The sequence below is a fragment of the Ursus maritimus genome, unplaced genomic scaffold, assembly GCF_017311325.1.
Source record: "Ursus maritimus isolate PB19 unplaced genomic scaffold, ASM1731132v1 scaffold_14, whole genome shotgun sequence".
In the NCBI taxonomy this organism is placed as follows: domain Eukaryota; kingdom Metazoa; phylum Chordata; class Mammalia; order Carnivora; family Ursidae; genus Ursus; species Ursus maritimus.
Genome location: NW_024423786.1, coordinates 52,170,427 through 52,185,192, shown reverse-complemented (window position 1 = coordinate 52,185,192; position 14,766 = coordinate 52,170,427). Strand labels below are relative to the sequence as shown.

At 43.2% G+C, this 14,766-nt stretch overlaps 1 protein-coding gene across 1 annotated transcript in view; it reads right to left on the bottom strand.

Annotated features, from left to right (window-relative positions):
• HNRNPM (heterogeneous nuclear ribonucleoprotein M) overlaps positions 1-14,186 on the bottom strand; it is a 39,289-nt gene extending 25,103 nt beyond the window's left edge. The window contains exons 1-2 of the mRNA XM_040629448.1: positions 14,028-14,186; positions 5,383-5,552 (exon numbers count right to left, since the gene is read on the bottom strand). Coding sequence (XP_040485382.1) covers positions 5,383-5,552; positions 14,028-14,140 — 283 coding nt within the window. The 5' untranslated portion in view covers positions 14,141-14,186. The remainder of the gene's footprint in view (positions 1-5,382; positions 5,553-14,027) is intronic.
• Positions 14,187-14,766: the final 580 nt, after the last annotated feature.

The window sequence follows — 14,766 nt, the reverse complement described above, 5'->3', positions numbered from 1 at the left end:
GACACTTTATCAAAAAGCTGTCACTGCAACCTAGAAACCAAGCAAGTCCAAACCAAACTTTTTTTCCAAAAAGCTAGGTTTAGAAATTAGGACTTTTCCCACTTAACATTCTAGTGATGGCACACATCCAACATCAATCCTTAGCACCAAAACTTTGATTAAAATTGTTTTTCCCCAAATGGTATAGTTGTTTAGTAAAAACAAAAAAATTACATTAAAAAAACCCTCCATCCTAGCAGTTTAGCCACAGGTTAGGCAGCCATTGCAGCCCTAGCATGAGTAGTGTTGTTCCCAAGGGAGCATCAATAATAACCATGTTCCTCATACATTCCCAACCTCTACCCTACGAGTCCACATCAATACCGAGATGTAAGCAAATCAGGGTTACAGGATCTGCAAGAGGTGCTGCTCATACTTCCCTACAGGAAGATAATAGTAGACCATCTCTCTTTTAGTTCTACAATATTAAAACAAAGTGTAGTCAGTACAACTAGCAACGAAACACTGAAGGTAAAATTTGTCACATCCAAAGAAATGAAGTTTAAAAGAGCAAATCAACCAGAGCTGGTGAGTTAGGACTGAGACGCAGAGTTAAATTGCCGGTAGCAACAGTCTCGCCCAAATGGAACTCCCAGGTTATTGATGGAAAACACTGTTGCTCCTCTCCCTTTCTGAACATGGATGGGATCCATGGAATCCCAAAAGGAGGTGCTAGGAAGTTCTACTGCAGCTTTAAATATCAAAATACCTAAATGAAAAAACTAAGACTGAGAAATCTAATACCAAATGTTTTCACCTACCTTTATTTTAAAATGCTCCAACAAAACGCCTTTAACCAACATTTACATGATTAAAAACATTGCCTCAAGCATAAAACACATCAAGAGGATAAGCAGAATGAAAAAGCAACCCAAAAAGAAGTCAGGGCAGTCACTAGGAGCTAGTGTGATTTAACACACCTGCGCATATTTTTAATACAAACAGTACTTGCGTCTGTATTTTCATTTACTCTGGAATGGACCAAAAAAACAGATGGGAGGACGGAGGCCAAGATTCACTGAAGAGAATTCATATGTGAAAAGTCCTATAAAGGCGAGGGTGGAGGGGGATGGTTCCCAAAAGCAGGGCACGTTATCAAACACACTCACCCCTCAGGTGACTACTCTTATAGAGGGGCGCACAGAACAAACGCATATTTTAATTTGGAAAGCTTGCGTCTTTAATAGACAACTTGAAACCTGGAAAAGTAACTATTCTACAGAAGGACTACTTGTTTTATGGACAAATTAGATAATTATTGGGCCCATTCTTGCTCCTACTTCCATAGCAACAGCAGAAGAGCACTAATTCTCTAACTGAATCAAAAACTAGCACATAAGCGAAGGCAGGCTACACTGTCGGGGTTCAACCCAAGTTGCCCACGGACACAAATGCATTAGCATACAGGTCTTCACAAAATGCAGGCTGAATTTCCAAAAAAAGGAAGTACTGGATGTGGATTTTTACTTAAATTGAAAATAAAGTCTGGCTCCATAAAACCCACAATGTAGGTTGTCTTCAAGAGCCAACGGAGACTTTCTTTTGGACTACACTTGCCCTCTGGGCCTCAGTTTTTGGTCAGTTGAAATTTGAAATTTACTTAAAACAATCCACAAGGGGCGCTGGGGTGGCTCAGTCGGTTAAGTGTCCAACTCCTGATTTTGGTTTAGGTCATGATCTCAGGGTCGTGGAACCAGGCCCCACTTTAGTATTTCACACTCAGCATGTGGAGTCCGCTTCTGCATCTCTCTCCCACTGCCTCTGCCCCAGCGAGCACACTCTCGCGTGCACGCTCTCTCTCAAAATAAATATATCTTAAGAAAAAAAAAAGCGATCCATTAAATGAAGACAGAGGATTAAGTGCTTAAAGAAATCTTTGCTTACACAAGTTAAACTGACTGCTGGTAAACTTGGGACTGACTGAGAGTAAACTCCATCACTGACGTTCCTTTATTCATCAAACTGTGCTCCATGTTTACTCACTGCAGGTCCAGCTCAGGCCAGTCTCTTTACAAATGCCCTACCTCGATGGTGCCAACACCCTGGTTAGGCCAGAACAAGCAGCCCAATAACGAGCTTTCTTCATCCACACAGGGCTTTGCAGTAATGTAGCACACCACTAAATTTAAAATTCCCAAGGTCACCTTTTCCACCCACTCCTTATGGTCAAACACTTTTCACATGATCCCAATCTGTCCCCAGTGATGAAAATCAGGTAGGCTGTGAGACTGTGAAAGCATCTGCAAACCTGATAGAACAATCTCCAATTCTGATCTCCTATTACACTGGCTCTCAATTTTTTTTTCAATTCAGCAACCCTTTGGTGTTCTCATAGCAGCCATCTGTTCCATGCACTATCTGTTAAAAAATCAGTATGATCAAAAAGAAGGACAACAGAAACCTTTCCTTTGCTCCATTAGGACACTTAGAGCAGGAAGGGGAAAGTTCACCACGCAATTCTACAGGCTGTGAAATCTGTTTAATCCACATCCCAAACTTAAGGAGGGGTGGGGTGCGTGAGCAAAAAAAGGCAGCCTGGCTCAGGACAAAGCAAAGCTCTCAATACATTTTCTCTTTATATTCAGCAATGCTGATGTCATGATAGTGCCACCAAACAAGCTTTCTGACCCCATCCTGGGGAAAAAAGCAAAGTGACCAATTCACACAATACGTGTATCATTAATAGGATCTCCTAGAATGCTGCTAAATGCTCAAATTTAAGACGAAGTATATACACTTAGTGGCCAAGAAGGCGAGAAAGATCAGGAATCAGGGAGGGGTACATGAGGAATCTCAGGCATGATTAGCCTTAAAAAAGCTCCTGTCTTGCCACTTCAAAGCTACCAGTCCAATTCTGAGAGACAGCAGTTAGACAGTATGGCAGTGACAGGACATTTTCCAGAACTTTAAGTTGAAGACAACTAATTTCTAGCTTATTCCGCTGGTTTCCTCAAACAATAAAACTCTTTAAAATGCAGACCATTGAAGAGTGGCAGGGTTGTAATAAGCCAGGTCTCCACAGCTGGCCCACTCTGGAGGTGACCTTCAGACTGGTGCTTTTAGGGTGTTAAGTGCCCCTAGCTGCAGTAACAAGTCTTCGAACAAGGAAAACTTACTCGCAACGGGTTTCAGGTAAATACTTCAGATTTCAAATAACCACCTAAACATATTACCAGTATACCAAGACATGAATAAAAATGCAATTTTAAATCTCATAAATAAAAATACGACCATTTTTGAGGAGACCTATATATGTGAACAGTAAATTTCTTCAGACCTCACATGCTGAATAGAAGCATTGCCATAAAACAAATTCTCTTATGAAACCCTTTCACCCACAATACAAGTAATTTAAACAGAAAAATAATTAATTTAACCTATACAGGGGAGCTCTAAACAAGAACATTTTAAAATTTGTTTAAAATAACTTATTTACTGCACACCTGTAATTCTAAATTACACCACCAAAAAAATACACTGAAAGGGCTGAACCAGGGCATTCGTAGCAGTATGCCAGGGGAATATGAGAACCAGTTTGGAAGTATCCAAATAAACCACCAGGCTGGCCCCACACTTAATACAGTGCAAAATAGGAAATTGAGGTGAACTGCTTCTACATCCAGAAACGTCATGGCTGCTGCTGCTACCAGCTTTAAGGCTTCCAAACCGAATTACTGAATGGTAAAGCAGTAAAAATGTCACCTACTTTATCCATCATGTCCCAAAACTGGTTCACACACTCCTAAAAATAAAAAAATAATTTGGCCTGCAATCTCTTACAAAATTCTAACAATTGCGTTTTCAAAGCCACATTCCTGGTTCTTGGAACTACTATACCTTATTATCAATGGAAGTATCAATTCAGCGGTTCAACCAAATCACGAGAACACAAATTTGGGGGTTATTCCAAAAACTAATTCGAATGAGACCCAACTGTACTGTACAGAAATTCTAAGCTTGTATTGAAGCAGCAGTCCCAAAAACCAAGAACACTGCATCTGGGATGCCACGTGACACGCCCTTCAGACAAAAAGAAGAAACTTCACTCTTGCCCTAGGAGCATTGGCAGGAATGATTTGGCTGATCAAGGCAGGAAAACAAATCTCACACCGAACGTTTTTCCATCCATGTTATCTGGAGAACTACTACATGGGAGCAGCCTACATGAATATACAGAGAAGTTCACAGTGCCTCGTGTTTCTGGCATGTCATGGTCAAATTAAGTGATGGGACAATGATGGCAGTGGGCCAATCGTAATTTCAAAACCCAATGCTGGGAGCACCAGTACACATACCAATATGGCCTATCCAAGTGGCATCTCTGCCACTGAAAGGTTAATCATTTGACAATTCAAGCTTGAATCTCTTTTCATTATGAATGCTCCAGAAAACCAATACCTTTCAGTCCTTCAAAAAGACTCCATTTAAGGGTAATTTGATTCTAGGTTTCCCTTGAGGGAGACCTCAAGGCATCAGACACATTGTTCTCTATCAATAGTTTCGTCTAAACCAGGGCTGAGCAATCTCTTTAGCCCTGAGTGCCACCAGCAGGGCCAAGAATCAGGAAAGAAAGGAAGACAAAAGCCCAGAACAAGAATGTGGAAAGAAAGAGGATACACGTAGTGTGCACAGAGGATACATGTGGTAGGGGGTGAGGCAGAGGACCGTGGGGACAACCAGCCTCCTAGGACCTCCTGGTGGCAGCAGAGCTTCAGTTGCTCCCCCTGCCCTAGGCCAGAGTCTGGACACCAGGCCGCTACTGAAGTGTGCCTGAAAGCACAGCACTATGTAGCAGATGCCTTATTTTGAGCTCTCCAATTGCCAACCTAACCCAGGTTTCTTCCCAGGGGGGAAAAAGCCTAACAGTTTAAATACAAGCTAATGTTTTAGAATTTAGAATCTAAGCAGCACAAGTTCCAACTACCAAATTTTGAACCCAGGAAGACATCCACAAAATTTAAACAAACTACCTTCCCTCCAAAATTAAAAAGCTTAAAAAAATGTTTTAAAGAAAAGGAAAAACCTCTCCCACCTAATATGAAGAAATCAAAAAATTTCCTCAACACAAAGAGGCTCCCCTCAGCTTAATCAAAGCCCTATTAACCATATTAAGCCAGTAAAATCATTTGTAGGCCAAAGGACCATACAAACCACCCTGGTTGACACACAGGTATATGACCACACAAAAAAGTAGGGTGGGTAAAGCGGCTTAACTCTCAAGCCTGGACAGAACACACGCTCTACCCAGATCAACTTCCACTGACAAAATAATAACCAAGGAATTAGCCACAGAAAAGATGACACATCAACCTTCTTACCCTACTCGACCACCAGTACCATTACCTTTTTCTTTAACCAGGTCTTTAAGTGACTGCCATTTCACATCAAAAGGTATGTTTGTAATGAAGGCTCTGTATCTTTTAGTTGGATTGGCATATGGCTCAAAGCGATTGCCTCCTCTTTTTATGTTTTTCTCCTTCCTCTTCTCATTCTGAGTAGGTCGCTCTCCTTCACTGAATTTGAAGGGGAAAAAAAGGGTCCATATGTTAGCACAATATGAAAGACAGTATTTGATTTGCCAGGTTTACAATTCCACACGGTTACATCTGACACAAGGCTAATATTGACTTTGATCTGACACATTCAAATTTAAGTGCTCATAGAACAGAAAGATATAGTCATGCACTCCTTAAATCCCACCTATCAAGAAGCCATTCCCAAGAAACTGTGCTCTCCTAGGCCTTCATACATTCCTAGGGGCTTTAACAGAGATGGGAGTGAGAGGCCAACTCCCTGCCCAAGGTGCTTTAATTTCATGCCAGAAACAGGAAAAGAGAAGGGAAGATTTGCAAACCTTCATGGAACAGAAATGAGCTAGTGCATATAGGCCCAATCAACTTTAACTTCACAAAGAAAACTATCTTTTTGTTGTGAGGGAAAAAAATCTTTAAGTAGGAATAAAAAATGGTGCAGCCACTATAAAAAATTTTGGCAGTCACTCAAAAAGTTAAAACACGTAATTACCATATGACCCAACAATTCCACTCCTGGGTACAGATCCAAAAGAAGTGAAAGGCACAGATACAGGTACACCGAACAGCAGCATTATTCGTAATAGCCAAGAGGAGGAAACGACCCAAGTGTCCAAAACAGATGAATGGAATAAACAAAATGTAGTATACGCATACAATGGAATATTATTCAGCCATAAAAGGCATGAAATGCTGACCGATGATGCAACACAGATGAAGTTTAAAAACATTATGCCAAGCAAAATAAGCCAGGCACAGAGACAGAAGAGAGGTTACTAGAAGCTGGGGGAAGTTACTGTTCAATGTATGAAAGTTTCTGTTTGGGATGATAAAGTTCTGAAAATGGATAGTGGTATCATGCACAACAAAGCACTTACTGCCACTAAATATACACTTAAAATGGTTAAAATGACAAATTTTACATATATTTTACCACAATTAAAAAAATTTTACTATTATTATTATTTTTTTTTTTACTGCAAAGAAGCCATTTTCTATACAACCCTAGGAAAACCAAAATCTGAGCAACCCAGGTAGGTAAGACAATACACAGGAAAAGATCCCACCCTCAGCAAAGGGCGAATGCTTTTTTGGCATGGCTTTTCCTATAATATTCTTTACCTTTGTGTCAGGCGTCTCCACACTGTAACATTTCATTTCTAAGCTCTACAGATACAAATTCGGCTTTGATTAGGACATAAGTTTCAGAAGAAAAGCAAACTTCCAAAAGCATGGAACCAGACATCAGGCTGGAAGCCTAGGCCACCATGCACTGGCCAAATGAAGCTACTCCATGAGCTGCCCACTCATCTTCAGCCCCGTGACTACAGGCAGACACCTATGAGAGGTGACCAAGAACAACTGGGGATCCGGCAGACACAGGAAGTTCCTCTACTTCCTGCACCGTGCCCTGCACTTTCTGCTTACCAAGCCCTATGCTTTCCACCAGTGAAAATCCAGCAACTCCCAAACCACAGTCTAGCAGAGACTTTGTGAACCATGACAAAAATGGAAAAAACAAAAAGGCAAGATTATGGTATTAACGATTTATAAACCTACCTTTATTTAATTAAAGGGCTGATATTTACTCTAGGATATGTCTTCCTTGTGTGGGAGAGGTAATGTTCAAATACCAGATGACAGCTAGAGGACTTTATTCTTATATTTACTTGGAATTAAAAAATAATTTTTTAAAGTAAGTTATATACCTGATGTGGGGCTTTACCTCACGACCCTGAGATCAAGAGTCACATGCTCTACCAACTGAGTCAGCCAGTCACTCCACTTGGAAAATTTAAGTTAGCAACTTTTTGTAGCCCCAAAGTTGTCTTTTTTTCCCCTTGCTGGTCCCTCCTATCCAAACATACGGGTGCCAAGGGGTAACCCAGTGAAGGTATCCTCCTAGGCAAAAATAAGGAAAGCAGTTTCCTCCATGATTTCAAATATACCAACATGCAAAAAATAGACTTCCTTCGCAGAGGCTAGCAGATATGGAGGGGTACAGCCACTCTAATCCGCAAATTCCTAGAATTCTACTCTGTCTACCCCAAGTTAATAACAGATCCTCCTCAGGCTGGCAGCACACCACAAGCATATCTCAAAGGAAACCCTCAACCATCACAAAGGCCACCTGCCTACTCCGTATCAAAGTCCCACACCTAACTCTGCCAAACAGAGCATATTTGCCAACGTGTCTCTTACTCCTGGCAGATAAGAAGGCAAGTGTTCGTAAAAATTCATAAAATGAAGAGCACCATTCATGGACCTCCAGAGAGGGTCTGCGGATAGAAATGCATTTTAATATAACTGGTTTCTTTTGAAACCCACACTCTAAAATTTACATTAAAAAACATTATTCTGGGGGCGCCTGGGTGGCACAGCGGTTAAGCGCCTGCCTTCGGCTCAGGGCGTGATCCTGGCGTTGTGGGATCGAGCCCCACATCAGGTTCTTCCACTATGAGCCTGCTTCTTCCTCTCCCACTCCCCCTGCTTGTGTTCCCTCTCTCGCTGGCTGTCTCTATCTCTGTCGAATAAATAAAATCTTAAAAAAAAAAAAAACAACATTATTCTGAGACAAGGTCCATGACACAGTAATAGTTTCAGTCTGTGTTTTCACAGACCTGCTTACTTCATCTGTTAGTTACAAAATGTATAAATAACTAATTACAGTCAAAGCAGGTAACAAAGTGTTCAGTCCATATTCTGCAGATGATTATGGCTAAGAATAGGCTAGCTACCCAGTCTAACCACAGAAGCTGGGTATTTGGCTTGGGGTTAATCCACATCACGTGGCTCACCATCAAGAAAGCAGCTCATATGGATTATGTCCAAGATGTGAGCACAGCACTCTACTCAAACCCTTCTCTGGCTAATCGTTTCCACTCTCTGAGATGTTTCATCCTAAGTAAATGGTGTTAGAACTAGCTCGTGACTTCCAGCTTCTTAAAAAAAAAAATGACATTTTCATAAATCCAAAGATCACCAGCAACTTTTTTAAATTTTTTTTTATGGAATCTCTACGTCCAACGTGGGGCTTGAACTCACAATCCTGAGATCAAGAATCACATGCTCTACCGACTAAGCCAGCCAGGTGCCCCCTTCTAAAGTTTTATCTATTTTATTTTTTCTTAAATAATCTCTACACCACCAACCCTTCTTAACAGAATTGTAGACCACCCTCAAAGAAATCTCACTCCAGGTATATATTCAAGTATAGCTAATGTTAGAGTTTTAAGAGTGGTATCCTGAAAAGTTTGTTTTTAAAATGTCCAATCCCATTTTCTCACTTATCTTCAGGATAAAATTAGGGGAAGTGGATTATATTTTGACAACATTATCAAAACTGCTTAATCCCAAATACCCTAAATTTAGACTACAGGTATTAAAAATGTTAAACACGCACCTACCATATGACCCAATCATTGGCAGCTAGATACTTTTCCAAGAGAAAATCATATATCCATATAAAAACTTGTACCTAAATGTTCACAGCAACACTATTTGTAATGTCCCAAAACTGGAAATCTATCTACTAAACAGGTAAACGAAAAACCAAATTGTAGTAGATCCATAAACTGAAATACTACTCAGCAACAAAAAGTAATGAACTACATGCAACAAACACTCAAAGAAAGCAAACAAAAGCATTACAACACAGTGTGATTCCATCATATAAAATTTTATATTGGAGAAAATCTACCGTGGCAAATTAATCCACAGCAGGGTTTCTCAACCTCAGCACTACTGACATTCTGGGACAAAAGCTCTGTTACGTGGGGCTGCCACAGGTATCCCTGACCTCTACCCAATAGATACCAGTAGCAACCCAATCCCTCAGTCTTAAAGGTTAAAAATCAAAAATGTCTCCAAGACACTTCCAAATGTCCCCTGGACAGAAATGCTGCCTGGGGGTGGAGAAAGGGAGGACTCAGAAGACTACAGAGGTGAGAAAAAAACTGCTGGGGGTCATGGACGTATTTATTACCTTGACTCAGTGAGGGATTCATAATACTGACACTTATGCTGCACATTTCCAATATATGCAGCTTACTGTGCCAATAATACAATATAGTTTATGCTTCTACTTATGTTTGTTAAAATTTCAAACCTAACTCCAATAACTTGACTTGTAACTCCAACATAAAAGTATCGAATATGGAATCTTTGAAAGAAACAGAAACCACAGTAAGAGACCTACCTAGGCTAGCTAAATGTCTTACTAATAACATTCTCCTTGCTAACTGGCTCTCAATTCCCAACTGCCAATGAACGTGGTCTATTCTGGCACCCAGTCATCTACCTTAAGGTCTAAACAGACCCAATATAAATAAAAATTTCTTCTAATATTCTATTTCACGATATATCAAAAAACAAGCCTAAAATATCTGAAAGTACCTTCCGAGTCATGAAAATGAAGTATGTCTAATACGGCTTGGGAACTGTTTCACTCACTGACTGCACTGAGAATTATCATTTTTCATGTCACTGCTCCACCAAAAGAGAATTATACTGCACCTAAACACAACTAAGAAGACAATGCCTGCTCCATTTGCTGAATCCCTACCCTCTCTTAAGCTTCAGAGCATTCACTACTCTCATTACTTTCAGTTTTTCAATGAAGAGTGTAGTTTGAAATGGCAACTCCAACACCCTGAAATCCTGATCACATCTCCTGAGGGAAAAGACTACCCCCCACACACACACACAAGCCCCTTGAAAATCATCCCTTATGTTAGGTTCTAAGCTCCTCTAATGTATTTAGTGCACAGAGCACTCCTCATAGCATTACTCTAGCTGCAGGTCCACCACTCAACTTACCCTTTCAACTCAAGCTCCCTGTTTCTTTACCAGCAAAACCAGCATAACCTGTATCCAGGGTAGCCCACAGGGATACTGTGAGAATCAACAAACAACCCAACAAAAAGCAGCTTGGTAAATGTCCAGCACAATATCCAAAGGAGCAGCACTATAAGTGACTAAGCACCACACATCTGGGTCTGAACCCCAAGGCCACAGTCTTTGTTAGGCCTCATCTCCTTCCTCTGTAAAAGGAGATTACCATCCACATTTACAGGTTTAAAAAAGCCTTGGCACACAGTAACTGTGGCACTGATATATTTCTGTACCAATAATTCTGAGGGAGACTGCTTCACTCCTAGCCTTCCACCGTTACACAGTGATTAAAACAAGCTCACCAGGGTGGTGGCTGAGGGTGCCTAGGCACTGTAGTCATAACAAACTACCCAAAGGAGCAATTCTGCTTTCAACTCTATGACTGTAAAACATGGGTCATGGGAGAGTCCATCTGAGAACCCCAAAAAGAAACAAACAACCTAATCTTTGCAGACTAGTATCTCTTTGCCTAGCCATGAATAAAACCAAAGAGAAGAGTGAAGTCAAGAGCTGGGAGCACGCATTCAAATAATCAGAACCCCCTCTAAAGTTGAGCTCACAATCTAATGTGCCTCAAAAATCCTTTTTATCAAGTATACAGTCAAGTACACTTTTTATCAAGTACACTTTTTATATCAAGTATACTTTTTCAAGTACAGCAAACACTCAGATCACTGCAAAGCGGAGAATGTGGTTTAAATAAAACACTTTCAGTGACTGTTAGAGAGGTTACCAGGGTAGTACTGTGGAAGCAACTAGGGCCTTGGAGCCTAGATGGTCACCCCTAGTCTCTGGCTCAATTTCCTTAACCCGAGTTTTCTCATTTGTTTAAAAAAATTTCCTTCTGGCTCTAAAACAGAGTTATCACAATGTTACCTCCTTAGCAATCTATACTAAATCTAATTTTTTATTTTTAAAAGTCTCCAACTCTCAATTTCTGATTCAGCCACCAAGATTAATCTAGAAAAGGAATAGGTTAAGTCACCAATTTTAAACATATGGTACCTTTACTTAAGGCGGGGGGACAGGGACAGTCACACACCTAAACCCTTATATAGGCCTCTAAAATAAACGCTTCTTCCCCGACTAAATATACTCTTTACTCTGAATCTTGATTGCCTTTAGATGGAAGATTTCTCATCAAAATAAAACAAATCCTCCTCCCACACTCAGAAGAAAAGGAACTGAAAAATAAGTTTTCCTATCGGGGGTCCTCAATCAAGCTTGCTTGCTCATTGCCTTTTTGGTTTACAGCACACTCCACTCCTGGTACGGACGGTCAGAAGAACAAAGTTTCACTCAATTCCCATTCCTCAAAGGCTTTCAAGATAATAATCTAGATTCCTTAGCCTGGAATTCATCGCCCACCAGCTGGCCCCCCGTGTTTTAGCACTAAGTGCCACAGGAGCTTCAGCTTTTTTTTTTTTTTACAAATATGCAAAGCATATACCCAAATCCCTAGTCTTTGGACACTCTCCTCTCAGCCTCTCCCCAATCATCATCCTTCATCCCTCTACACCAAAGATACACCTCCCTGCCCCCAGCAGGTTAGGTTGGAGGGAGGGTGGCCCCTCCAAGCTCCCAGCCAGCTAACTCCTTCTGCTTCTATCACAGCCTAATTACCCTACTACAGAAATGTAAATTGCTTCCTCCTCTGGGCAAGGGGTTTATTCTGAAGAGCTTCCTCAAACCAAAAACAAACAAAACTTTTCCACAGGCCCTACAAAATAGATCTAAATGTTACTACCACACCAAAATATCCAGGGTTAAGCAAGCAGTCCTCGACTCTGGGTTCTCTCCAACAAGGGCTATTTTCTCCCTAAAACCTTCAGGTTCTTCCTAATAGTCCACATGTCAAATGAATCAGCCACAGAATGTCAAATGAACAGCCGAAAAATGGGAAATCTGAAAAATGTACCCCAGCTGCTATAATCTATAACCAAACTTCTCATCTAACAGGGTTCTAGCAGCACTTCATCCTGTGATAAATGCTTTGAAAGAAAAAAGAAACACCCAAAATCTTAAAGGCTCCCAAATAGGGCCCTGAGAAATCCTACTAGGCTCCCCAAAAGATGAAAAAAGTCCAAATGAGCATAACTGTTTCCAGTTTTCAATAGCAAAGTGTTGGGAATACTTCCAGGATGCCTTTCTGCTGATTTCTCAGGACAGTAACCATGGTATTCTGTCCCTCCCCACCTAAGGAGAGAAAAGTTTAACAAAGCCAGTACTTACTGAATGTTCATTCACATAAAGCCAATTTAACTGCATTCACTTTCAATCTCCACAAACTCTAGTTATGCATATTAAAAATTTGTAGGAAGGCAAATTCCTAACAGACAGAACCTAAAACAGAGGTAACCAGCAGCTGCGGAAAGGGGGAGAGTTAATTCCTGTACAATCATTGCTCCAGTTTGGGGGGAATGATAAAGTTCTGGACGTGGATAGGGGATGATAGTTGCACAACACTGTGAATGTGCCTAATGTCATCGAATCACACACTCAAAAATGGTTAAAACTGCAAATCTTATGTATGTTACCACAATTTTTTAAAAATTTGTAGGAAATCAAATGTGCGCCCAGACGTCCCCTCTCCTCCCAGCTGTAGGTTGTAGCCACAACGTCTCTCCGCGTCTTTCAGGGAACTGCTATCAGAACGGCTGGGTTTCACGGGGACACAAGACGATGCGTTAAAGCTTTAATTAAACTTGAAAAACCAAGAACCCCAAGACAGAGCCCCAAGCTGGACTAAAAAAGGTGACGAAGTTCGCAAGTCGGCGAGCCCGCCTAATGAGGAAAAAAAAATCTTCCCCTGGAACACGGAAGAGGAGGTTTCTTTTCTTCCCCCCTACTCTTTGTTTGCTTGTTTCTAAGGGTGAACACTGAGCAGCAAATCCGAACTACCATTACCTACTGCGCACCTGGGAGAAGCGAGGGACGCCGCGAGGGACTCGAGCCGGGGCCAGAGCGTAGTAGCTAGCGGCTGTTCCGACCGAGGCACTCCCCGCGGGGCGGGGGAAGGGGAAAAGGAAAAGGAGGCGCCCCGAACCAGCCTCGCGGTCCGTGCCGAAACCTACCCGCCTCGCCTGCCGTTTACCGGGGCTCACCACGCGCGAAGCCTTGCGCGCGCACTCCTTTCCCTCCCCCCACTTTACGGATCGCGAAACCGAGACCCCGGGCGGTAGAGGAGGGGGGTTGTGAAACCACTCAACCCAAGGTCACCCGATAGGTTAGCGGGCGGCGGACTCGGCGACTCCCCGGCTCTTGGGCCCGCGCCATCATCCCCGTGCGCAGGGGCCCGGCCTCAGGCCTCAGCGTCGGGCCCGGCCTGCAGACGCCGGGGGAACCGAGGTCCGCTGCCTGGGAGAAGGGGGCGATTCTTGAGGCGCTCACAGGGCCCCCCGGCTTCACTCCTCACGGCCTCGGCCGCCCCCACCCTCGGCAGGCCCGGCGCGGCAGGCCCGGGACGAGGCCGCGCCGGTGGGAGGCCGCCAACAGACCTAACGGAGCCGCCGCCGGCCGCCGCGAAGGTGCCCGGCCCGGAGCAAGGAGCCGTGGAATACTTACCCCTTCGGGCCCGGAGCCCCGTTGCCGCTTGGCACGCCGGGCGCGCCGCTCTCCTCCTCCATTTTGGGCTCCGTCGTCGCCACCTCGGCCGCCGCTTCGACCCCTGCCGCCATTTTCTCCGCGTCTGGGCTTTGTGTGAGGGAGCGGGATGCGAGCCGCTGCGCCTGCGCGCTCACGTGACTCGGCGCGACCAGTAACGCCTGCGCGCGCCGGGGCCCGCTCCCGCTTCGTCCCCTCCCGTCACGGGCCACGCCCCTGCTCGGGGCCACGCCCCCGCCGCGCGCAAGCGCGGACCGGCCAGCTGTTATTCATTCATTACCGCAATTTGCGTTAGGCGCTTACTGGATACTCCACCCGCTCTCGAAGTCAGGGAGGGAAAGCACCTCCCCACCTCCCTACACGGACCTACTCACTCCCAGCTTCCTGTAATCAGAGCTCTCACAGAGAGGCAGCGAAAGTTTTGTTCACTAGAATATAAAAGAGTTAGATAGACAAGGAGGGCAGGACACTGGCCAGGCTAGATAGGACTGCTGTGCAAAATGCTGTCTCCCTAAGCAAGTATCCTGCGCCAAGAATACCTGGGCTCTGTCTGGCCTGTCTCCCCAACAGGTTGGAAGCTCTTGGGTGCAGAGCTAATGGCCTAAGTTCCTCTCACTGAACCTATTAACCAACAACCGAAACATGTAGCTGGGGACTTAGTATGTGCTCACGGATATTTCTTAAGTGAATGAACAAGCAA